At 41.4% G+C, this 27,722-nt stretch overlaps 1 protein-coding gene across 1 annotated transcript in view; it reads left to right on the forward strand.

The window, feature by feature from the left end:
- The window catches only part of nr6a1a (nuclear receptor subfamily 6, group A, member 1a), an 86,049-nt gene that overhangs the window by 34,747 nt on the left and 23,580 nt on the right, over positions 1 to 27,722 (forward strand). The window contains exon 3 of the mRNA XM_076731674.1: positions 12,599 to 12,622. Coding sequence (XP_076587789.1) covers positions 12,599 to 12,622 — 24 coding nt within the window. The remainder of the gene's footprint in view (positions 1 to 12,598; positions 12,623 to 27,722) is intronic.

A 27,722-nucleotide genomic window follows, 5' to 3' on the forward strand; every position in this document is an offset into this window, starting at 1 on the left:
CTCTAACTCATCAAAGGCAGTAATTTCCTGTTCATTTCAGGCCCCCATCCCCCAACCCAGAGCTCTTGTCAGCTAATCCCACCCCTGCAAAACTGCCCCCACTCCCCCAACCCCCACCTCAGGCCCCCCTGCTGGTGTCCTGCCCGCCTGTGCTTCAGCTTGCTACACTCCAGGGCTGGGGACTGGGAGGCTATACGCTTTGTGTCAGCAGGCTCGCGGCTGAGCACTAACAAATCCTCATTGTCCCGCCCGGGAGTGGTGACAGAGGAGGAGGAGGAGGGGGGGGCATCGCTGTCTGGTTTCTATTCAAATCCAGGTACACACACAGGCCTGGGAGGGAGCAAGGGGTGCAGAGGGGTTTATAGAGCTCCAACCCTGGGACCAAAGTCCAGCTCGGGCCGGGCCGTGCTGGGCTGAGGTGCGGGGTCACAGGAGCCACTTACACAACCGCTGCTGCCTCTGAACTGACAGGCGATATGAACTGATCAACAAGTGATAATGGACTTCACAAAACCATCAAGCTTTCCAAAAAACAGTGCAGCAATTTTAGCGACAAAAAAATCTAGTCCCTGAAATTCACCTCCCCAGAGTCCGAGCGTTATCATTTTGTCAACAAAGACTAGTCCTTCAATCTGTGCTGCCACTACTTTTGTAAGAATGGGGTCTTTTTTCTCATGTGAGACACAGCACTCTTGTGTCAGACGCTATATGTAGGCTGAAGTGCATAGTGTAGAAGCATGTGCTCAGTGACGAGCTCACTCAAAGCCTCTGTTGATTGGGGTTACAGAGTGTATGACTTCAGTTGCCAGCCACTGCCGGTGATGAAGGTTGAGATGTCTATCTGGGTAACAAGACTCTACATGTACAGGCATTTCAGAGAATGACTCGTACTTTGCTTTTCAGTCTGAGAGCCTAAGATGTGCTACATGTACACACAGTTTTTTTTTTTTGAACGAATGTTTTCCAGACCTCAGCCAGGACCGGTGTTTTTGTTCTGTCAATCTGAATTCGTGACCTGAAGTGATGACACTTGTTTTTTAGTCTTATAGCAGCTTCAAAGAGCTGCTTTCTCTCGTCATCCCCAGTTCTCCGATATCAGTCCAGACTTATTTATGCGTGTGTGTTGTTTGTTCATCCTGTGCTAAGCCTTCGTGCTGTCTGTGAATGTGTTTTTCTGAAGGCTTGACTGTAGCAGCAAACCGTGGTGCACGTCTGTGATCCGGCCCGATGTTTTTCTCAGTTGTTGCTACTCCTTCACTCACTCAGCTTTTTGCGGTGGATTAAGAGCTTTGGACAAAAGCAGACTGGGACAAAAAAATATAGGGACAGCCAGTATTTCCTGTCACTAAATACATTCCAAACTCAGCGACCCCCACGCCAGCCGGCGGGGAAATCCAGCGAAAAAGGGAATAGAAAAAAACAAGCTCTGTGAAAATGAGTCTCTCTTATTCTTCCTCTTTTCTTGCTGTCTATATTTAACCACCTCCTACATTTACACTTCTGTTGCTGCGTTTTCCTCCCTTCACCTCAGTAGTTTTTTCTAACTCAGCTTTTTGAACATTTAGATTTGGAACCATTAGCCACTTTACAAAAGGTACCGTGCAACATTTCTACACAAACCGTTGCTGGAAGATTTTCACAATGATGCAAGAGAAATTATTTTTAGCTCATTCAACTGATGCCTCAACTGGCTGATTTTTGACCCGCAAAGCACACGGGGTTTCTGAAAGTGGGAGAGGGCGAGGTGCAAGATGAGCACTTTGTGAGGCGGTTATGAAGTGAAGCATGATCACCCCTAACCCCAACCGCAACTCTAACCCTCACCCTAACGCTAAGGCGGGGTATCCCCTCGTGGAGTGGAGCAGCAGCTGGCTGACCTGTCCCTCCACTGCAGCCTCTAATGGCTGACCTGCCCTGTCTGGACGGCCCTGCTCGCTTTTGTCTACTGTCTGGCTCAGTTCCTCCCAGTCAAACATCGCTACTGGCTACCGCAGTCCGCATTCCCACAGAGCAAGCTTTAGAAAAAAAAAAGACACACACACATACACAGACAGACAGACAGACACACACACACACGCACACACACACACACTCTCACACACACACTTTTCACACTTGGCACACTTTGTCCGGTGCACACATTCTCTCTGTCTCTCTCTCTCTCTCACACATCCTTTTCTAAACTCTCCCACACACAGAGCCTCTGTCGGGTTTCAACCATACACACGCATACACAGTTTTAAACTGTACCAAGCACAAACACCCTCACACACACGATGAACAAATACAAATGGTTTTTTTCATCTGCTGGAAGTGATAGTCAAAACTTGTTTGACTAAATTTCCGTTTGTTGAAACAGTCATGGGATTTTGAATGGAGTTGCAGATCATGCATTAGTGTAAAACAAAAGTGTTTAACCGGCAAAGTTGGAAATGGAAAGACTCTGGGAAGGATGAGCAGTTTAAATACTCACCTATAGCGTGGCCAAAAGTTCAGCATCGTGAATCTGTGGTGACTGCATGGTAGAAAAAAAAAATCAAAGAGAACAGAGCGAAAGCTTCCATATTCGTGGAGAAACCTCATGTAGACAGGCTGAGAAGTTGCTGCTGAAATGGGCTGAGCGGGTTCCTCTCTCTGTCTGCCGTTCTCTCTCGGTGTCTCTCTCAGATTCACACACACACACACACACACACGCACACACATACACACTCACACTCACTCACTTACGGATACACACTCCTGACACAGTCTTTCATTCTGATCTCCCTGCCTCTAGTGGGACCTCAGCCAGTAGTTTGCAAATACAAGTGACTTACAAATCTCTCTCTCTCTCTCGTTCTCTCTCTCATTCTCTCTCTCTCTCTCTCTCTCTCTCTCTCTCGCGCTCTCTTACTCACTCTGTCTCTCTCTCGCCCTCCCTCTCTCCCTCTCTCCTTCCGTGCTTCAACATAGGTAAACAAGCACACGCATTCCCACATGCATGCAGCCCCCCCTCACACATACACACACCTACACACACGCACGCACATACGCACACATGTACACACGCACAAGCGAGCACGCACACGCGCGCACACACACATACGCACGCAAGAGACTGGCTACGACGCAAGTTATTGAACTGCTCCACATTTTGTTGCATGCACTATATATGAGGCAGTTGATGGACAGCAGCACATAGAGTCATGTGTGGAGCGAGGGCTTCTGTGATTGGCTGAAGGCCTGAGAGCTGAGTGGGGGCAGGGGGTGCTCTGATTGGTCTGAGCTCAGACCATTGAAAGTGGAAGGCTTCTCTATTGAATGGCTGCTGCTCTGGGTGGAGTTTGGATGACTGCTCAGGAAAAAAAAAAAACAAAAAAAAAACATTCTGGGAGTTTTATGTCTTTATTGGAGTTTTAACTGCTGTGATTGGACAGTATGGAAGTATCAGGAGGATGTATATATTTCTTATGTTTGAGAAACTAAAACCAGTGAATTTCTGTCTTATTTTATAAGAAAATAAATGACTTAAATGATTATTCACTATCACTCCCCTGTTACATCGTTTCAGGTCTATAATTCATTCAAATGATTTTTTTAATAATGCTGAAAAGATTATTCGATAGATCGATTTGTCAGTTGACAGGAAATTAATCTGAACTAGTATTGAAATGAATCATTTAAGTCAAAAATGCCCTGCTGTCTTTGAATCAGAATCAGAATCAGAAAAAGCTGTGTGAGAATTAGCTGTTTTTCTTTGTTTTATTTTGATATAAGTGTGTCTTTAAAAAAAAAAAAAAACGAACTGTTTTCTGACATTTTACAGACCAAACGATTGATTGATTAATCGGAAAACTAATTAGTTAATTGATCAAAGGTGAAAATAATCGTTAGTTGATTCCCTAGTGTAGGATGCTGACCTTGGTTTCATTTAGCAAACTTCTCATTAATATTGAGTTGAACAAATTAATATGAAATATTTCCTGCTGTAATGCTTCCATTTAAGAAATGCGTTTCACCCCAAGTTTGAATTTCATTTGTAATTGTGTTTCTTAAAAGCTGTGATTTAAAGCCCTCTGTCTCTCAAACATGTGGGCTGCTTAGTGCTGCTTGACTTTGGTGTTAGAGCTTCAGTGCAGGAAATGGAAAACACGTGAGTCATTTTAAAAATGTTATCCTGTTTCATCAGACTTTTGTTTATGTGACTTTAAAAAATGTCTGGAAGAAATCTGGAAATCCACATTTTATGGTTGGTTATAGTTTTATTTAATAATGTGTAAAGTCCTTGTGTTTAGACAGTTAACATTTCAAAATGTCTTTGTTGAGTGAAAAAGGATATTTCTTAAACAAGGGTTTTATTCTTTAAAGCCTATTATTGAAAGACATTTGTTTTGATACCACTACTGAATCTGTTGTTTTATAGAAAAATCAAACCAAGCTTTAGCCTGGATAAATCTTTCTATAACACCAGTCAAATCTACAGAAAGACCTTCAGTGCTTGTCTGTTTATGGGCCGTGCTTACTGAGCTGACTTTGATACACAGCTTTGACAGGTCTGTTAGTGCTCTGCCTGTTTCATACAAGATGTAAACATACACATTTTCAGTGCTTGGTTTTACTCCTGATTGTACCAATAAAATTAAGTTATATAATTATATAATTAATATAATTATATAATTTCCCTTAGGGGATCAATAAAGTACTCTTTCTATGTACAGTATACAGGTTATGTTGTGTCCAGCATGCACAGATTCTGTGATCTCTTGTGTGTATTGCTATATTGTTATGGAAGTCATTTTTGCATTGAAGTGTCCTCACAACTCTGGTAAGGTAAATGTAAGCGTGTGTGTGTGTGTGTGTGTGTGTGTGTGTGTGTTTTCCTTCCCCCTGAGTGATGACGGCACAGCGAGGCCTGGAGCGCCGCCAAGTGCTTTCATTCACACCTGATTGGATCACTCTGACCTGGATAACATGCAGCGCTCCACGCTCCACAACACGCTGCCACACAAGCCTTTTGTTTAGTCCTAACAAAACACTGATCGCTTCCCATATCGATTGAGATGATATTAGTGCAGATACCTCGGTGGAGGTTAGAGTGGCAGAGTCACTCCACCCATTCACTTCCCTGGTCAGCTGAAGATCTCACATGTCATTTACTCACCTGAATCACATCATTACTCTTCACACGGGGGTGCATGCAGATCTGTTCTTACCAGTGGCGACAAAGTTAAGGACTCAATTTTCTGTTTTGTCTTACTTACTTTCGTTGTATTTTAGGAGAGCAAACAACAAAATACAGCTTTGTTATCACTGACATATCTTTCTCTTTCTGCTGTCATCCATAATACTGGATCTGTTAGAGGTATAAGAAGTTTATGTGTCACTGTCATGGACATGCTGTACCATTTGGAGACAGCATCTGTCGTCACCTGTAATGATAAAATGCTGCAGAATTGTTAAAGTCAGTCTCCGGCTGGATTTATACATATTTTTGGCTGGTTGTTTCCAACGTTGTGTTTTATTACAGGGAAGGCTTTTGTAGGCTTTTTGTATGTTTTGTGGAGCTGGCTACTTTCAGATGTATGTTTCTAGGGCATGAGTATTGTGTACGTTGACTGTGTCGAATTGAATATTAATGCTTACATCCCTGGTAAGTTTAAAGAAACAATCTTTCACCGAAACGTAAGACTGATTGATTTATCTGTTTCTGTCCTCTATGGGTTTTACTTCTAGCCTAGCTTAATCAAAAATAAGAAGATATACCAAAAAATATAACAAAAACACATTTTCAACAAACCCATAACTGTCTTATTCAAATGTATCTTGCTATCTAGCTAAATAACCAACAGATCATCCACCAGTCAGTTGGGTTTTGTTGTGGTGTAAGACTAATAGAAACACCACACAAGTGTGCAAAATTCAATGTAGAGAACAGGTGTTTTCCGGAGCAGGTCAGTAAAATATGTCTGCATATTTCAAATGTTTATTTGCTTGTTTTTGATCAAGCACATTTGGGTTTGCTATTGTTTTGCAAAGAAAAGACAGTGCCACTCTCCATGAACGGTTCATAGTAATATCTTGAAGAGTAACTCCTATGATGTTACTCATATACTGCATTGCCTTAAATAGACGTTTAGATAGGTTGGCAAAAATGCACAACAATAATCCAGCTCCACTGATTTTCACACACATGTGCCTTTCACTGAATATGTTTTCGTTTGACATCGGGCCATTAAGTTTCTTTAAGGAAGAAAAGTTTTGAATTTCTGGTTTTGAGTTAGTTGATGAAAGCCACAATTTTACAGTGACTCTTTTTTTGGCCATGGCTCAAATTGCATCTCCTCCCTTAATGCTTAGCACTATGTCTTCACATTAGCATGTTGTTCTGTATCAAACACGGCATCTTGGTAAGGCATCAGCTAATTATCCTGGCGGGCCTTTCTCTAAAACACCTCTTTGTTGTGCTAATGCGCTCTCTGTGATAGCATCTCCATCCATAACCTTCTCCATGTGTACAGATAACCTGGAGGGGGTGGAGTGGTGCATGTAGGGCACTGGGAGTTGAGTAGTGGGGGTCGGAGGGGGTGTTGTTGCAGCATGTCCTGCAGCTGTGCCTACGATGACAAGCCTGTCCTCAACCTGCCCTCCGCCAGACTAAACACAACACACAACTTTACCTGCAGGGCTTCCTGCCTGCCTTCCCATCTGCAGTTACACTTGTCTTATGACTTTGTTGTGGATGTGGTGCTGTTTTGGGATCTCAGCGGTATGTCTCTGAATTGCAAACTGTAGTTAAGGCAACGACGGAAGTGTGATTTGTAGGTTGGCTGCTCACCGATGTGCACTGGCCTGACTGAATGCACTGAACCAGGTTTTTGTGCCCATAGCAGTTCTGAGGGAGTCATGGTTGATCTTTCTGGGCCACATGGAAACTAGGTCACTGTGCTGTGCTGTCAGTTGTGTCTCTCTCTTGTTGTATGTGTGTGTGTGTGTGTGTGTGTGTGTGTGTGTGTCTTTGTAGAATAAAATGGTAAAATAGGGCTTTTACATAAGGATGGGATGGGTTCCACAGATATGCAGTATTGCTGTTGCGGAGATTCTCTCAAACTGCAGCACAGCCCCCCCTCCCACCACCACCACCACCACCATCCCCCACCATCCCCCACCCCCTTCGTGTGATGCCGTACTGGGAGAGAGCGAGATAGAAAGAAACAGAAAAGGAGAGAGAGAGATGAAATTCTCATCCTTGGTTCAGATCCCTAAGAACGCTTGGGAAGGCAGGATCTTATTATCACAGCAAATTTGCAATGTGCAGAGTGGAAGAGATTAGATGCGTCTTGCCTTTGAAGTGTATTTTCCAACCATTGTGTGATGGCAAATTCCATCAAGTGTTGGAGGGAGGTGTGATAAGAGGCACGGGTTATGAATGCTGCGGCATTAAAAGCTGTCATTTGAGCAATAAGATGAAACACTCACAAACTCCTGCTAAATGAAAAATATTTCCCCTCATTTCAGCACTGTCATTCATAACTATGTTATGGAAAAGCCACAGATACTAAAATAACAAGGTGCATTGGATGGCTTGGATAATATGTCAAAATATGTGGAATATGGATTATACTTCATGTAAGTAAGGGGGTGTTTGCCTTTGATTTGGGGACTCCCATTTATTTTTCTCCCTTTTTCATATTTGTTCTCCTAATCAGTGTCATTTTATTCCACTCTGAACCAAATGATGCTGGATTGGATTGTGTAAGTGCTTTCTCTTATACAAATTCTCATCTATAGAAATTAATAAAAATCAAGTTTTTTCATTAACAGATGCAGCAAAAGTTTGGCTTGCACTGGAAGAGAAAGCTGTGTTTTTTGTTAAAACAGGGTTTTTTTTTCCAGAGAATTGAGTCGAAAACAACATAAGAAGGGCTCAGATTTCCAGAGCTGACATGAAGGTGCTGCTGGACTTTGATCAGGCCGTCTCTGTGTCCTCCTCAGCTCTTTGACCTTCACTTTGAGGGCTTCTCAGGGGTTGGGTGTCTGGATGGGGCCAGTGGGGGTAATGTGACGATGAGCAGTAACATCACTGGAGTGACCCCACTGCTCCCAGTCCCCCCCTCTCAGGGGTCCTCAGGGGCTGGAGAGCTGCAGGGTGGGAGGACATCCCAGGGGACCCAGCTGAGGAGTGACATCCCCAGCCTGGGCCTCAGATCCTGTTGCAACTTCAGACCAAACACAAACAGTGCAGAGTGGCTGGAGGTGTCTCAACATGCAGGGACACATACTGCTTCTACAGTTGGTCCACTTTGTCTTATTCCTCTTTTACATCAGAGAACACCGGACTCCTTTTAGTCTGTGGGTTAGTTTATCCGTTTGCTCTGCATTTACTATTAAAGAAAAAAAAAAACTACATTTACTTACATTTAAGTAATGTACAGCTGGCTTTTTACAGAATTCTGATTTCTTAAAATGTGTGTAAACCACACACTCATCTAATATCAAGGTTAGGACTTTGATCAACAGCTGATTTCTTGGCCAGGTGTCTCTGACAAATACTGCAGCCATGTGGAGGGACTGCATCTCTGTGTTCCAGATGATACCTTCCAAACTCTATCTGAAATAGTGAAGCTGAAGCTGGTTTGTTTTGTCATCTAAATGTGGGAATCAGCATAACTACTGTATAATTTTGTGTTTATGTCACACTGCTGGCTTCAGTTAATCACAACTGTGCTTTTTGAATTTTGTTTCTGTTGTGGTACTTTTGCGCTGAACTTTAGAAGATTACGGCTAATCTCATCAATGGTGATTTATGTATCCCATTAAAACTATAACCACTTGAGTGGCAGTTATTTTGACAGTTGTCTTCAAACCTAAGCTTCTTATCATATCCACCCACCAAAAGTAAGCATTTCAGCTAGTCCAGCAAAACAGTGGCAAAATACCAAGAGTTGGTTTCTTTAGAATGCTCATGTATGGTGGAGTGATGGTATACAGGCAACACACCATAGCAGCTGCCCACTGCTCCTAATACTGGCATGGATTAAATGCAGAGAACGGATTTCACTACACGTAGTACTGTGTGTATGATTGTGTTTCTGTGACCAGAAAACTTGAATTGATTTGTTACATTGCTGACCATGGCATAGTCACAAAGCGCTTTGTAGTCAAATCCAGCAGGCATTTATTAATAGGAACAGCGGTGTAGTATATGTATGTAAATGGGCTGCATACTGTACAGAATGTCATTAACTAGACGCAGCCCATTTAAGCTTGTGCTTGATCAATGAACAAACTTCCATTGTTGTTGAGGTGAGATATGTTTCAGTAAAGGCAAGCCCTCAGCCCCCTAAACATTCCTCTGTTTAAGCCTGTTTTAAGCAAAGAATACTTTTGTGAATTAGCACTACTGCACACATTCTAAGAAGTTCAGTTGAGAATAATTTGAGACCCAGATGTCTAACTTTGTGTTGTGGCTCTGTCAAAGTAAGCCCCATGCACTTCTTTTTGAGCCAGCATCCAGCAGCCATTAGCGGCATTTTATGGCACTCTAGCATCAGCTTCTGCACTCAGCATTGACTATGTCCAAGGATGACAAACCATTTCTAGATTCCCTGCAACGTTAGCATGGGAGATGAAAATTGCTGTTTTGTTTCTTTCAAAAGCTCAATTCCACAAAGTCCATATCCAGTAATCAAGCTATTTAGGTAGATGTTAGTATCAGCAAGTCACCAAAATGTTCATAGTTCTAATATACAAAATGTAGAGTATATTAGTTATAATTTACTGTTCTTGTTTCTGTTCTTTCTCTCGCTCAGTTAGGATAGGTTGCAAAATCAGTTTCACTGTTGAATGTTGTGTAAAGACTCCCGTGCCCCTCTGTGTCAAGTGCATACACAAAATACTACAACTTGCAAAATATTAGTGGAATTCAATAGAAGTTTGATCAGCATCTTGTTGAGTTACATAGCAAGTTAGTAGGTAGCACAAAACATGGCATTGCATTGTTCCTTAGTTTACCTCTCAGCAGCAGTGAACATATTTGACTGGATGTTTGGAGTATGAATTTCCAGTGCAGTGACAAACAAAGTGGAACTGCTGTCCATCAGAAGTTTGTGCAGGATCTACACAAGTGAGCAGGGCCAAACAGTCCATATACACCCAGATAACGTATTTCCTTGGTTACATGGTCACTTGAAAACTCTCTGTTGTGTCCGTTAGGGTTGGTATTCAGCAGTGGCTGTCATCAAAAGCTTTGGATTTTAAGAGGAGACTTTGTGTCTCTCTGCCTTGTGTGGCAGGAATGGAAGACTCAGACAAGCCTGTGGATAACATGGTGATTGGTTCTTCAGTCAGATACTCTTTCTAAGATGCTCCCCACATGCTGCTGGTGAAAAATTGAATTGGTTTTTGGGGAAGCCTTTCCACAGAGTACAGCTGGAGTATTTTTAGACTACAGTCTGCAAGTGGAGGTCTGAGAAACAAGGTTTATGAGGGTGACACTCCCTTTTCACGACTGATCCCCCACCCTGTTCCTTCCCCCTTTCCCCATTTCTCTTCTCCCTTTGCCTCAAGTGTCTCCGGACTGACTTGTCCAAATCCTTTAAGGATTGCTTTAAGTTCATCTCAGAGGATAAATGTAGGAACGATGTTTGACGTAAACTGCATCATTAAAGGATTCATGAACTGTTTTATATATGACGGCTTAATGTCTCCACTGACAGCTTACTGATCCCTCCCAGGTGTTTCCATCTTTGTTTCCATATGTGTGCATAAGGAAGCATTGCTCCATCCTTCTGCTTTCTTGTTGAAGTGGAACTATAGCAGCGCTGTATGCACAGTCGCAAGGGCCCCAGCAGAATAATTCATTTGATGCTTTGATAAGCGATAATGGACCAAGTAAGGTATAATTCATATGCCCCAGATCTTTAGAGAGTCTATGGCTTCCACAAAGTGTCCCACTACCTCCTTGAGTACCCTCCTCTTTCAAGACTCTCTCGTCTGGTTGAAGAGGGACCATTTATTATTTAAATCCCTCCATAATTCATCCATTCCTCACCAATACACCCTCAGTTGCTCATTCCTCATCTAGTGCAAATTAGCATGAGGTCTGTATCTGTATGTCTGAAAACAGAACGGAGAAAGTAAGCAAGCAGAAAGAGATAGCAGCGGCTCAGTCCGACAGAGACGGCTCGCTGCTTATTTCTACAGTCCTTCCTGTGATGTGATGCTGTGTGACATATTGAGTCTAATTTGTAGCCTAAAGAACCAAACAGCTGTGGCCTATTTTGTTTAGCTGTTGTTGGGGTGATGTCACCATTTCTGCCTCGTAAGGCTGCCTCGCTCTCGGCGCTTGGTGTGAGGATGTCAGGAGCATTTCGCTAAGCTGCTGATGAGGAGGGCAGGGGTTGTGTAGCCTTTAGATTAATCTGATAAGTCAACCGAGGCTGTTATGTGCAGTTTTTAAGACGTCTATTTACCAGTGTTAAATATTCACACATGCCCTGTTGCAATGCTTGACGTGACTTATATTTTTATATAATGAATAATGGTTTAACAGGCATTATAGAAGGATGTTTTGCGGGTGGGGGTAGTACTTCATTGTCTTAATTGTAGAATTACTGTTGCTGTTGGTATTTTAAAGGGTCAGTGTACCCAAATTACAAAACACATATTGTCTTCCCAGTGGTATCTAGCCATGCAGACAGGGTTTATTATCTGAGGTAAAGAGATGTGGTTTCTCCACGGTTGACAGTGTTCTGTCTATCCAGAGTCACTGGGACTTTTTTTATTATTATTATTTCACTACTGTGAGCACCACAAATGCTGTTCCATTCACTTCCATTTTATTGGTGTGGTTGGACACAATGAAGAAAACAAGCTTTTTTCAGTGCAGACATCATCTGCTGAGGATCTCTGGAAAAGGACGTTTAGTGACCTGAAGACTTTCTTTTGGTCAGAGTATTGTTTCCAAGGTCAAGTATGAAGTTTTACACATACTTTGTCGGTTAAGCAATATACACTTTTGTGTGAGTGCAGTTGCTCACAGGCACGTACACACAAAGAGCTTGATTCTGCGAAACGGTGACTTCATTGCTTTATGCAATATGTATTTGTTTATATAACTTGCCCAAACAGGACTTGTCTTATTTTTCTGACGTTTGATTTTTATTTCACTGAGACTTAAAGTAATTGAGTTTGATGTTGGTATCCGTCAACCCAAATCTATGCTCATGAATTTGGGTGAACCGAATCTTGACTCACAAGTATTGAGATAGAGTAGATCATTGCAGTGCAGCTCCTCCAGAAAAGACTTCCAGAGAACAAACAGTCAGGTATTTGTAAAAATGGGCATTTCAGAATTTTGTAAATGAACTCTGTAACTATGTACCTCCACGCTGATTTGACCTGCACCATAGTGCAACGCTGCTCTGGGTTCAGTACGCATACATTACCTGTTCCCTCCTGCAGTGCAGGCCTCAGCTTGTCAGACGGAGTGTCTCGACGTAGCACATAGCCAAAACATTACCAGTGAAGAAAGCTGGACCCTCACTGCCTGAATATGTCCTGACATTCCATCTCTATTGATCATGTATATTGATAAGGGTTTTGTTTTCTGTTTCCACAGATGCAATCAATGAAAGTAATCTAGGTAAGTGGAATATCTAAGTTTTGATCTTATGAAGTGCTGTTTAATGAATGTTATCTGTCAACATAGCAACTAAACCGTCAATCAATTGACATTCAGTCCTGTAATGTGTTTCTGCTACTACCACCATTAATGCTATGCTGCTATTATTGCTGCTACCAGTGGTGTAGGGAGGGATTCTGTGTTTCTTTCAGTCTTTGTTTTCTTTTTTAGTTTTTTCAAACATTATGAAAAATGCACGGTGGTGAACACTGCAGATACACTGGATAATGTTGGACTATGAAAGTTGTCCAGAATTTGCTGTTCACACTCAGTTCCACCCTTTGGCATGGTTATCTGCCCAGTGACACATTTGCCAGACTGTGCTCCTTCTCCTTCGTTAACTTGGTTGGTCTTCGTGACGCTTTGTGACATTAGCTGGGGTCAGACTGCTGACGCACCCACCAGCTCTGTGGAGCTTTCATGCTTGTTGGCAGGCTCATTTTCCTGTGATAGAGGACATTTATTAACCTAATCCATTCAGATATCTATCTTTTGTTATTTCTGACATTATGTTATATTCTTACTCACTGAAGACTGAATTTAAGCAGATGATTCATTTATATAAACAATTATATTGCAAATTTTTTAAGAAGTTTCAGTTTGTTTTTGTAGGTTATAGAAAATCTTATTCCACGTACAGTGATGGAAAAAGTATTTAGATCCTCTACTTAGGTAAACAGCAATACCTTCTTGTAAAACACTTCATGTATAGCTGTCAAATACATGTAGGAGAGTAAGAAGTACAATATATATAATGTACATAAGTACATATTCAGTAGCAGAAAATGGATTTAGTGCAATTATTATCAAATATTATATTATCAAGACTTATTTGAGTTTATTTCCACCAAAGGTCATGTATACTGTGTCACTGGGTAGTATCTACTGCTATTGCTGCTATAACTATGCTGCTTAGGCTATCACTACTACTGCCACCACCACACCACAAAGCTCTGAGCCCAGGTGGGTTCATTGTTTGGGTATGGTCAAATGTATTTTCTCAAGAAATGTCTTCATATTTGTTTCTAATTGCATCAGTTGTTTGGCTCCAGAAGTGCTTGTGTTGCAAGTAGAGACACAAAGCTCAGTGGCAAGAGTGAAACAGATGTGTAGCCGCTGCACTGCATTAGGCAGGTGAGCTAAGTGGATAAAACAAAACAACAGAGCTTTAGGTCTGAGGTTTGAAGCGCACACTTGGCAGTACAAGCTGGGTTCTGTCTGATCAAGTCTTACAGATGCAGTACAGGTTGGCTCTCAGAACTTTAGCACCACCATGAAAACTTTTTTATTTAGTGGTTTTCATGTAAGGGAAGTGTATGGTAAAATGAATACTCTAATATCCAATATCCACGAGAGCAGATCTGCTTTAAAACAGATGAATGAAGTCCATTTCTCAGGACCTTTCTGTATCTTCACAATCCAGCACCCAGACAGGTAGGTATGTGCCTGCACTGATTATAATGTATGATTATCACAGTGATACAGGCTCAGGGGCTACAGCATGGAGGCTTTTCACATTCCTGTGTTCCACCTACTGCAGGGAAAAATGCTCCTGGGCAAACCTGCCTCAGCACTGTTTCCTAATAATTCTCACTGTTTGCCTTAATCCGTTTGAAGTGTAAGATGACTGGGGTTTACATTTCACGCAGTGTCAAGTATGTGGAGAAATTATATTGATGCTCATATACAGTGCATAACTGTTAGAGGGAAATGGAATAGGCTGCATGGGTGTTGTTCTACTGTATGTTAAGGTTGGAATGTGCAAACTTTAAGATCATATAGCACCATATAACTAGCACAAGAAAGCTTTTGAATGTGCTCTTTAATACCAAATTCACATTTACAGTAAGTATGTCTGTGGCACCAAATCCACAGATAGACAGTTCAAAGCCATGAAACGTGTCATATGTTTTAAAAACAGACATTATGTTCAATTATATTATCAAATTCAGTATCACTGACTATCAGTTCACCAGCTACAAAAAGAGAAGCCATGGTGAGGGTAGCTGAACTTCATTTCTCAGTGAATAGTAAAAATGAAAAAACAAAAAAACTGCTACAGCAACAGTTTGTCCATTAATCAATTAGTTCATCAAAATAAAATTAATCAGCAACTATTTTGTCAATCTTTCAATTGTTTAAGAATAAAAAGCCAAACATTTCATGGTTTCCTTGGTCTTGCCTTATAGTCTTAGGCCTTATAGTAAATGTAATATTGTTGGGCTTTGGACTGCTGACATTTGATGACATCAACTTTTGCTCTCAGATATTGTGATAAGCATTTTGATGTTTCATAGACTAAATAATTGTGGAGAGGAATCTCAAGTCAGTCAGTTGAGTCGGTTTTGATTTGTATAGACCAGTATCACAAATCACAGTCTGCCTCAAGGGGCCTTTCCGTCTGTATAGCATGCAGGGATCCCGCTCTCTCTCACAAACATGCAACAGACGTCTTAAAGAACAGACCAACAAAATAAAATCAGAGTATACAATTTTTGATGACAAAAATTCAGAAATGTGTAGATTGTAAAACATAAGTGGAGTAAAGGGGATGCAGAGGCATGTTGAGCAGCTTCAGGTATCACCAGATAGGCACGACCTGAGTGACATGACTCCTCTCCGGAAAAACAGGCCACACAAACTCAAGAATGTCACTTACACAGCAGTATGTAGCTATCTAAAGTTCACCATGGAAAGTTTATTACATTTGAACAGATTTGATAAGAGCTGGTTAGAACAAAAAAGATGCTCATTGCTTTTAATGTGCAGGTTAGCAGCAATGAGGTCAGATATTCTTGAATCGTACTATTCCTCTTTGGCATGTAAAAACAGCAATGTGCACTTAAAATTCAAATCTTTTGAAATGATTTCCAGTGCAATTTCTCATCATGTCACAACCTGAATGGCACGCCTTTCACCTCAACCTGCATGGTTGAGGTAAGACAGAGCCAATCAGTTACCTCTGTCTCCACACCGAAACCAGTGCGACTGGCCTCTCCTGGTGTCCCTGCCTCCCTGATTAGAGGTCTCCTCAGGGCGTAATGACAGAATTGTGTTCCTGTCAGTTCCTGCTGCTCAGAGTGGGCTAATAGTCACGTTAGCCCACGCAGCATGTCATTAGCTCTCCACCCGTAGCCCAATGAGGAGCAAGTCTGTCATTTCAAGGCTAAATCACAGGGCAGGCAGGCCGGAGATCACAGTCACACCGGTGCTCTGAAGCTCCAGCGTTCCCGCCCACCCTTCCTCGCCGCACTTAATATACACTGACTTACACATACTGCATTAACACGGAGGAATTACTGCGACATGGACTAGAAGAGCAAATGGAAGTCAAAGAGAGGCACTTTGATCGGCTGCTGATACAGAGATCATTCCATCAAAATTGTAATTTGAAACACACTGCTCATTTCTGACTGTGATTGGATGATTCATGGTTATCACTTGGATGATTAGCAGGCTCGCATAGCATCTATCAGAGCTTGGGCTAATCTGCTTTGATTATTAGCCTCTAAGCCTTCCTTCCATGCTGGGCTTGTTGAGTACAGAGTGATGAGAAATTACACTCTCCTCATATTTGTATTAATCTATCTGTGCTTACTTGTCAAACTGATAATTGCGTCGCCCAGACAGATCTCCCCTCAAAAATGTGTTTGCAGTGTTTACATTCCTTCACACTTGTGTGTAATATTGCAGCGTATTAATCAATTATTGTAGTCTTAATACTTAGTTGATTAACCAAGTTATTTCCTCTCAAGTTCAAACCTCTTTTGCATTTGTTTAGACTGGCTTACAAGGGTCTGTAGGCCCACTTAAAATCAAGGTAATTAACAATGCTACATGTTTGAAACCCCCAAAACTATGAAATGAAGCAGACAGATGATCAGTCTAAACACAGTGACAACAGCTACAAGTAGAAATCTCCTCTTCAGCTGGGTTAAATTAGATACAGGTGTTCAGTGTCTCACCCTGAGGGATGCTGGCTTGGCCTTGCTCTTTCTGGTTCTGCTACTTTGTGGTGTTCTACCCAATGTCAGCAGTCATGCACACCATTAAAACTGAAAAACGTCTGGTCGTGATATCAATCTGTGTGTTGATTTTGAAAACACAAGACTCTTGAAGACAGTGAAATCAGAGTGGAATACACTAACTGCTGAACCGGCTTGGCATAAAGATCAGCAGCCTGTATGAAGCATCTGTTACATGTATGCATGCCATATCTGAATCATTTTACCCTGTTTCTCTGCACAATAAAAACTTCTGCACATTTTACAGCTTATTGGTCACAGTGGGCTTTTAATACCAACCACAACTTGCCCTGCAGCTGAAACTTCATGGGAAATAAGCTGAGCACGATATATTTAACAAATTTTCAGGCCTGTGGCTCCATAAGTAGATAAGAAGTGGATCCGTTTTTGATCCACGTGAGCCAGATCTTAGCAAAGCTGTGGGTCGATCCTAGAGTCAGGGGGACGAGCTGATAATTATGAGCGAGCGTGACCGCATTATACAATACACGCATATCTTTACTCAGCGCCATGACCTTCTCCGCTGAGATTTGCGTCTGCCTAACTTTGCCCTTTAGTGGGGCATGTTGTGTAAGTGATGGGGCACAACGTGAATAACATTGGTATTTGCGCAACAGCCTGTGCTGAGTGAAGAGCTAACTGGAGCAGGAGAATGGCGCTGTTCGGCGAGGTTCACGGCTGTTATTCCTACAGGCCATGAGCGTGAAAGGAGCTAATGCCATCTGACAGTTCTGGAGCAAGAAGAGGAGGGCTGGACAGAAAAGGAGGAGAGAGAGAAGAGAGCAGGAGTGGGGGGTGTTAAGAGATAGAGTGGGATGGAGAGGGGGTGGGGGTGGGAGTATATGGGGGGGTGTTGGATGAGAGAGAAATAGGGGATGAGCTAGATATGGACAAAGCAGGGATGAGGAATATGGGAGGGGAAGGGCTAAAGAGGCGATACTGTAGGGACCTCTATTGTTACCCACTGCAGAAAATGGCCTCTGAGAGCCATCGCTTTTAATCAGTGTGACATATTAAAAGTCCAAATATCCCAACATTTTCTCAAAATACGCACATGAAGTCTGGGCCTTAAAGCAGGAGTTGAAGGTTGGCAATCTTTTAGTCTTAGGTACTCTATCAAATACTGGTCAGAGTGCAGCACATCAGTCTCCCATGTGCACTGTGGGACAGTCACTCACGGCTGCCATCTTGAAAATCTGCCTTTGAGGGAATTCCAGAAATACTCTCAAGGCATCACATATATCTGTCCGGTGTTACTCAAAGATTTGAACATGGCCGGCCATATTGATGTAAGATTTCTGTTTTATGATTTTTCAGTCATAAGATGAGTTGTACTAGTAAAAAACGGACAGACAGGCAAATGATATTGAAAGGAGGAGTGGCAGTGAAGAGATAGACAGCAGACAGATGGAGGGAAGAGGGAGTGGGACGTGAGGTGGGCTCCCACTGTAATTTGACAGGCTCCAGTCCCACTCAGGCTTCAGCAGCAGTTCTCTTGAAGGAGGCGTAGCAGACACCCCGCTGCCAACCTAACCTGTCATTACCGACATGGTAGGAAGACACAGAGATTCCACGTCTTGTTGTCTCATCCTCCTTTAACATGCACATTCAGAGATGCCAAATTTACGTCCGATTGTGGCTTCATGGCATGTGGAGAGAAAATTGTCCTCAGATCTGTTGACTTCATTACACATCAACACATGGAAAGTATGAAAATGTGCAAATTTATAAGCCTGCGTAACAATTCTTGCTCTAAGTACTCTGAACACGAAATCCTTTGGCACTGGTGTCTTACTCATTTTTGATATTATGTCACGCTTTTCATGTTCTCTTTCACATTTATTGTTACGTGTTGTTTATAATTGAAGCTGTTAAATGCTGAATTTTGTGCATCCATGGATACTGCAAAAATCCAGATGATGGTCTATAGTGTTTTTGTATCCCAGCAGTAATTTTTCAACTCCTGTGAGGAATATTTCTAGTATTAAACGATGGATTATTTTTTCAGGTGTTGATGCTGGCTCTTATCAATAACTGTTAAGCTTCAATTTAAATGAAATGGAGAGGGGGAAACCCTTGGAAAGGCAGTGCTGATAAACCTCCATCAGCTGCTGAGTGCACAGGCTTCATGCCAGTGAGGTACATGAGGTTTGGGGTGGGGTCTCTGCTGCAAAGCTACCTCTAAAGCCTGATTGTAGTGGTTTTGTTTGGGCTTGCCTGCATTTCTTTGATCTGTGTGAGGAGTTTTAACCACATTTTGAATAATTGTACCGCTGGTCTTTCAAATATTTGTCATGGAGCTAGGCTTCTCTTACAAACATAAAGTCTCAGAGAGCCATGAACATCATTTTCTCTCTACAAAATGAGCATATAGTGTTTTGTAACACAAGCTCCATATTTTGGCTTTTGAGCGCTGGAGCTAAATCTATATTTTGATCCAGAATAGTCAGCCACCGCTGGAAGAGAAACCACTTCTGTTAACAGAAACCAAACAACATCAAAGGTGGTGTTGGTTGTTTGGCAGCAGATAAGACGATTAGGAGTCAGAGCCCCCTCAGCACCCTCCATCACTAAAGCTGCTGGCCCACATCTATAGATAATAATGGCTGCCCTGCTGCTTCTGAGGTCACACATTGCTCCACTGATCAGCCTGTTGGTATTTGGGAGTGAACAAGTCAGCTCATGCTGCTGACTTATCTGGCTCTTTGTCTCCTCTCAGAGAGCTCACAGGGGTCCATGTTTGTATGATACTGCCCTCTGGTGGGGATGTGTGGTGCTGCCAAAGCCCATAAACATTCACTACCACCGCAACCCTCTGATCATGTGAACGTGCTGCATTCATGACAGAAAGGAATGAGTGAATTGTTGAAATGACTGCCTAAAATTCAAACTTGATTAAGGCTGTCTGCAGTCAGTGATTTCTCCCATTAAGAAATCAATTACCACTAAAACCAACACATCTTGAAATTGTGCAAACCTTTTTTAAATGAGACTGATTAACGGTGGGCATAGTGAGTAGAACAGGCAGCTCCCTCATGGCTCCAGATTCACAGAAAATATGAACTGAAATGATTAAGATGACACCTGTATTATTATTATTTATTGTTACTGTATTATTGACAGTTTTTGAGGCCCCCGCCAATAGAGTGTAACGTCCAGTTTGAAGGATTTCATTTTTAAGTTTATGTTGTGTTTACAGGGTTTATATTCAAAAATACATTTTTATGTAGTTCAATTACCACAAACACCTGGGAGTGGGAAAAACAGGGGACTCAATGAGGGCCCCAAACTCTGGGCTCCTTAGCAGGTTAATCTGGCCCTGCTGTTAGCCAACATACTTATAGTCTTTGATATTTTTCATGCGTTTTGAGTCTAATTTTGTCATATAAAAACATATGAGTTTGCCTCATTGTAGTGCATGCAATAGTTCTGTGAAATCTTTGTGTCTTCCTGTGTGTCTGACTGATATGTATTATTCTTAGAACATTCCAGCATGCAGTAGATGACATTCATTGAGTTTTAGGGCATCTTCATTATTTTCACAGCTCAGGAAGCATTTGGTCAAATGGTAGTGTTGCTTCTGTAGTTCTGGAACAGTGAGGTCAGTTTTGGCAATTGCAGTGGGAGTCCCTCTTCTTCTCCTCAATCTTGTGACAAAAGACATGGTTTAACCTTTGACCTCCCCTTATGCTGACTTAATTTAGTTTTTTTATTTCGGTCATTTTTGAAAGTGCAATACTAAGTTTCTGTTTCTCATATTAAATACAGCTGAAATCCTCTGGGTTTTTGGATAGGTCGTTAGACAAAGTTCAGTAAGCAGTTTGAAGCCCTCACTTTGACCCTTACTCAGAATTTGTCATTCATTTTCATAGTTTTTTTTTTTTTTTTTTTGACAAAACAGTTATCAGTTAATCAAAAAAAGGCATTCATACATTCATAGAAGGGACTAAGTGTTAAAATGTAAAGTAAGCATTATTCTTCAGTAGAATATTAATTTTGAACTTTTATGTCATGTTTGCATGTTATTTGTTGCATCATTTACTTACGGTGTGTTTTAGCCTCTGTAAGAACAGATGACACATTGACAAAACAGCTCATCTGCGTTCCTACAACACAATGTGAATATATGTTGAAAGACAACCAAATAGGAAGTGACAGAGGAGAAATGGGGACACATCCAACCTAAAAATATTTGAATCTACCTTGTGTGTATATCCGGGTATTGACGTTGCATGGTGTATTTTTCTTCCTCTCATGGATAACGCACTAAAATTATACCTGGATGATGGATATTTTCTCCTGCCGCAGCAGAGCTTGATATCATGGCATGTCATCATCAGGGTTTTGCCCCTCACAATCCAAGAGCTGTTTTTTAGTAACACCATTTTGTACTTACATTAGCAATCAGAACAGAGAGGAAATCAGTGTAGGAGAGCCACAGAGACCAATTTCTCCACAAAGTGCGATGTACCGACAGGATGTGGGTTTTTCAGTAAGGGATGAAAGGAATTCTGGGAGATCAGTCACTGAGGAGGTAGTGGATCAAGCAGGTTGGGGGGAGTGGGTATTAAAAAAAAGTCAATTACAACACTTAATTCCAGAATAAGTGGAATGCAGTGAACATCCCAGGCTGGTGAGATGTGAGAGTGGATGAAGATGTGAGGGGGGATGTTCCCTTTAACATCTGCGCTGTATGTAACTTTGTCATGGCAGACATTGTGACGTGTAGTAGTAGGAAAAGTACAGGTGTTACTAACATTAACATAATTCAAGTGATGACCATATGACAGTGAGCTGGTTTATTATTTGTGCTTTTCCTAATGTGGCATGCAAACATCTTGTGTGAATAAGACCTATTATTAAAGTCACGGATATCCAAACAAGGAGGTGATACTACCTGTCAGTTACATTGGTAAGTCCTTTCAGTCATCCTCTTCATTACCTCAATGTGCTGGCAGTTTTATATGTCACTCTCATGTCTGAATAATCCCACGGGCCACTTTTCCATAAAGGTCAAGGCACCAGTCAGAATTCACTGCTGTCACATCAGTAGACTGACAGCAGTAGCAGCACTATGTTATAGACCAAGAAACATAATAAACGTGTCTTTTTAATAGCACAGTAATACAGCAAACATTTAATTACCATCTCTTATGCTTAAAATGACTTAATGAAGATCAGCATACAGTGAATGAGGTCCTTTTATGTAGCAGAGGATAAGCAAATGCCTGTTCAGTCTATAAAACCAGTTTTTATTTAAAAAACAAAAGCACAGTCAGTCTCAGTCTCAATTTTCAACTTTCATTTCTGCCAACTTCTTACAACTAGGCAAAGTGACCCTGAAAGTTGACCCTGGCCTAACTTGTGCTGCAGCACAACAACAGGTGAACACAAGTTTCACCTCGGGGCCTCGTAAACAGGTTAATCCAGCCCTGTCCACCAAAACCCCCTATATTCAGTGTGTAAGCAAACAGGAATTCAGTGAAGTTACAGCCAAATGTCTTCTCATGTTTTTTGCTGCTTGGACTCTATAATAAGCAACAGGGCAGTTTGTTATTCTGATTAATACACAGTGAAATAGATAATTGAATTTAGAGTGTCCACTGGCCTCGTCAATTATGGTTTATACTGCAAATAAATAAATGCCATCATTGATGTAACTTGTGAAAGAACATAAAACACTCTTCTTTAACAGATAGATGCATCTTCTCATACATTAACACCAAAGTCTTAAATTTATCAAACAGAAATGATTGAAACAGAAGAGAACAGAACAGAATCTGTTGATAATTCCACCCTGTCAGAACAATTAAAAACATGATGAATGGCTATTGAGGATGGCTTGTGTGTGTGGCTGTTTTTAGTGATCATTAACTCAACAAGATGGTGGCCAGGTCACCTCAGTTTTATTTGCCCTTTGGAAGTTAGGCAGAGAACAGCTGCATTGATCTGCTGGTCATCAGGCCTCCAAAAAGCAAATGCATCCAGGGGATGTAATGTGGGTCATTGTAAATCTAATCTTCAGGAGTGGACACGACCCAAAACGCTGAGGTCATCTCCTGTACAGCTGTGATCACCTCGAGCAATCAGAGCTCTGACTTGTCCTGACAGCAGAACAGCCTGAGATCAACATCACGCGTAGACAGTCCCTGTACACAGTGGTTCCCAACCTTTTCGGCTTGTGACCCCTTAAAACAAATTAATGTCTGCCTGTGGCCCCCTCATCACAGGTAATGGCCATAGCCTGGACAATTTGATTTGTTTAGTTTTCTTCATCTGAAGCAGCCCAAAAAAGCAAGAATTACACAAAAGTTATGACAAAGAATTTTGTGTAAGAACATTTTTTTTTCTCTAATTTTTTTTATCATCTTATGACCCTTCAAGTTTATCTTTTCCCCCAGGTTGAGAACCGCTGAATTAACTGATCTATTGATTGCCAGAAGGATACTCTGACTATTTTTAGAATTGATCAATCATTCTATGAAAGAAAATTGTAGACCTCATCAATTTCCATTGGGGAAAAATTCCGTTATCAATGTTAATACTGTTCTGAATGGCTTTATAAGAGCAACCCCTAATACTGACATTTTTCTCAGCTGGTGATGATTGAACATCAGTTTTCAACATTGTTGAGTCACTTTTACTATGTCAGTGCATTAATGCATTTTCCTTACTGACAAAAAAAAAATGACGTACTATAAAATAAGATTGCACAAGGCTCATACTCATGAAAAGGAGCAGAAATCCAAGTGTTTTGGCCAACACATTCTCACACCTAACCCGTCACATACAAATGCTTGCTCAGGACCCCCTGGTGTCACTTTTTATGGCAGCGGGTACCCCTTATCTAAATGAGATATGTGCCTTTTGTAGTCATTTAGCTACGTGGTCAAGTTAGCAATAATAAATATGCAACATCTGGTAAGACTTTCAAATAAAGCTTGCTGAGAACAATAATAAACACATGGTTAACACTGTAAATTGACTAGGTTGAGGAAAAGTTGATGGTTTGTGTTAAATAATTGTGCCATATGTGTTACATATATTACTTCTGTACATTAAGTTATATATGTCAAGTTACTTCATTCACAAAACAAATCAGTGTCCACTTTTGCTTTCAGTTGAGACATGAACCCTGGTCTCCTGAGTGAAAGCCCTGTGCCAATCACCCAAACCTCCTACACAGGGAAACTTTATCGGACTCCCCTGCACGTTGACAAATGGCACTAAAGGGATACCCAGTGCTTTACAAAGTGACAGTGAGGGGTCCTGACCAAGTCTCCATGTGTGACAAGTTGGGATGTGGAAGTGATTGGTTTTGTCAGAGAAATGAATTTGTGGAGAACTTTTTTCTCTGAGTGTTGTTCCTCATGTTTGGCCTCTGAAGGACTCATGATTGAGAGCATTTTTTTCTGTGAAGAGATATTCTTGAGGATTGTCTTACTTGCCATCAGGGGTGGTCAAGTGCTTTGGAAAGGTGTGTGATCCTTCTTTCAACAAGGAACAGTGACTGTTCCTCTTTGATGCCTAGAAAATACATTGCTGCTGTGGCTTGCTGTGGGGAATCAGAATGTATTTGGAGGAGAAGAAGGGCAGTGTGGGCTATTCCTGTTTCTCTTCAAGCTCTTTGTCTGAAGAGTGGAGAGGTTTGGCCTGTGTGACAGTGTGTAGAGGGGGGAGGGGAGCTCAAACAAAAGAAATGCCTTTTGTTCCTCTAATGTTTAGGGAAATGCAGAAAACAAGCCACACAACAGCTATTTCGAGCTGACATTGAATCAAATTAGCATTTTAGCTAACAAGTTTGGCTTATCTAAAAGGGTTTCGTTGCATGTGTGTCAGGAGCAGGAAAGACTCGAACACGAGAAGAAACATACTGTATCAGGAATGCTCAGGCTGCTCGAGGCTGATTTAAGATCACATTTTCACTTTAAACACACTTCTCATGTCTCAGAGATACAAGAACATGCTTTTAGGAGTTCAAGTCTTTTCATGTCGGTGGCATACTCTTCTTTTTATTACTTTTGGGGTCATTTTATATCTTTATTCGATAGTGATAGAAGAGAAATGACAGGAAATCAGAGGACAGAGACGCAACAAAGGTCCCTCACAAAATTCCAACATGAGGACAGGTTGTCCCTAAATTTCTAAATTTTTATTTAAATCAGGACCTGCCTGATCATAGAAGAATAAACGAGATGATGAAATCTGAGCAGACAAATTGATTCAGTTCTTGACACCCTGTTATTGCCGTTTCAGTCACTACTACTACTACTCAGATCCAGTACCTTCCCCTAATGCCAGTATATCTGTTATGACTGCAGTGTAAATGCAGTTTTTGTGCATTTCTATACAAAATAATGGTGTTACAGTTATCAGGTGTTGTTATTCATTTGTCCAAAGCTGCATAGACAGTTCATAACACTTACGTTTGGTATGTCTATGAACAGCTGGAGCAGCTTTCTAAAGTTAGCTTCATGCTGATCATTGTGATTAATGTTCTAATTTTATTATTTATTGAATAGAAAAAGATGGCTCTTTTTTTAAAATGGTGCTCTTTATTTGGTACCAAATTCTCCAACAGCTGTAATATGGCGTAGGATTTTTATTTGAAAACCACGTCCAACAACTGCAATCTAACTAAACTATCTATATATGTTTGCCGCTTGTGCTGACTGCATTTACAAATACAGACTCCCCACAGGCTCACAAATCAACACCCTAAGAAACGGAAACCTACAAAACAAAATTTCAAATGTGCCATTGCTTTAATTCAAAGTTAATACTTAAATATAAACATATTATCAATAGCCAACATCAATAACCACAATCAAATATCCTTTTTATTCAGCAAGGAAAAAGATCTGAAAATGTGTTGAATGTGCGTTTTAGAGACAGAAGAGGTGGTATCAGCATTGTAGCACCATATCCTACATGTCCTGACGAGTGGCCCCGCCAGCCTCAGGCCCAGTCTCAGGTAGCACCTCCGGCCGCATGACAGCAGATAATCAGCGGAGCGTCAACATTGCAGCTGACTTCAAGGTTAAAGGCAATATGGCTGATTATGCTGTTCATCTTTGCCACATGGGAGGAAAGGTGCTAAGGTCAAGGGTGACATATGGCTCCCCGCACTCCCTCCCCCTTGTAGGCCTCAAGTTTGATTTCCTATTAGTATTGACATGCAAGGCTATGCCAACTGGACTGAAAATATGTCAACAATGCCGGCTTCTGAATCTGTTGGTATGAGGAATGTAATGGTAAATAAGAGGCTGGTTGAACTATGACAACTTCTATCATAAAAATTTTTATCAGCTTGAGGAACACTAGTAATATAATAGATATCACCTGCCTGTATTAAGTAGGTTTAGGTTGATTTACCCTTCCATATTCACCAGCCATTAGCTCTTGGTGAACTGTAAAGAATTTTATTGCTCAAATCTGCATGTAAACATGTATCCAGTTACAACACCAGGGTCATGTCCTTCCTATAAGCCCTGCCTTTGACACAGTGACATATGGTAGCAGACTCTTGTGGTATTAGTGTAAAGTAAAGTGGGAGATGGCGAGACTGCCTTTGATCCCACCAACAGGTTACTCGTGTCTTCATATTTCTACCTGATTATCAACTTGGCCGGCACGACAGCTCAACTGCTGTTTCTTTGGATTCCCTGGAGCCCAGCGGCACGTCTCAGTTTTCTCTCTGCCTGTATGCATTCACATGAGCTATCTCTCTGTGTTGCATTTGAATGTGAAAAGCTTCTTATATGTGACTTAGTGCAGCCGAGTCATTAGCATTCACATGGGGGGTTGGGCTGGGGGTGGGGGTTTGCTGCTGTGAGAGTGAACAAGTGGTATTAGTAGGGTGGAGCTTTAGAGAGGGTGGGCTGGGAGATTGGCTGGATGCTTAGGACAGGCTTTTCCACTGTAGTGTGAGGTGAGGGTCAGGTAAAGAGGAGGCTACTGGGTACACAGAGCATCAGGTTGGCCAGTAGAGTTTAGGGTGTGGCACACTGGTGAAACACTGGATGCTTCTCACTATGGTCCGCTAGCCAGGCCACTGGAGGGAATGAAGGAAGAGAATCCACTAGATGGTAAGATATCTCATGAATCATGTCAGAAATTTTGAAATCTGGATTTCCTGCAAGGTGAATCCCAATTGGATGGCCAGTGATGTCAACGGTGCAGGCAGGAAACAGAAGAGTCTCTTGAACCATGTGTTAATAAGGGTTGGGTTATGTTTGCTTGTTGTTTCTCTCCAATATTATTGCCATTATGATACCAGAGTTTCAGCAAAACAACCTTACTTGTTACCTTAGGACAAAATAAACGAAATGAGAAAAAAACGAAAAGGAAAAAAAAGAGAGAGAGAGTATTGAGGTTCAGCTTCAGGCCTGTTTTTTTGTAAGATGCAGACTGAGGGTCATACTGTACTCACAGTGACTTCTGTCATGTTTATATTCAGTATAAAAGACATGTCTTAACAGCGTTTTCCAATGAAAAATCAGAAGCTATTCTATGAATAGCAATATAAAACTGGAAAAAGCAATAAATCCGGACACTGGAGAACACATAACCAGCAGATGTTTGGCATCTTTCTTGACAATGGAAAGGTCTGATCAAAGCAATATTTTTTTTCTTTACATTATTCATTAGACTTTATTGAATAATTTATAGTAGAGACATGGATGCAAAACATAGGGATGGAGGTGTTGACATGCAATAATAGATTGCATAATAAATAGTGGATGGAGCCACCATGATGTCACCCATTGGTTTGAGAACTACTGTTTGATGCGTTTGAAGCCTCGCGTTTATTATGACTGTCACCATCTTCTTCCCTAAACGGGACTATAATTTACACAATGAATATCAGACTATGTCGTAGACTTGAAACTAGCCACTGAGACCATAAACTCCTCCGGAAAATGTTTTATGAGGCAGTAAATCAAGATTATTTTCTCATAAGCTTACATAGAATCTGACCTCTTCTTACAAGGCCCTTGCAGGCCACTAGAAAGAATGTATGTTTAAGGCATTTC

This window comes from Chaetodon auriga, chromosome 5, assembly GCF_051107435.1.
Source record: "Chaetodon auriga isolate fChaAug3 chromosome 5, fChaAug3.hap1, whole genome shotgun sequence".
Classification (NCBI taxonomy): Eukaryota; Metazoa; Chordata; class Actinopteri; order Chaetodontiformes; family Chaetodontidae; genus Chaetodon; species Chaetodon auriga.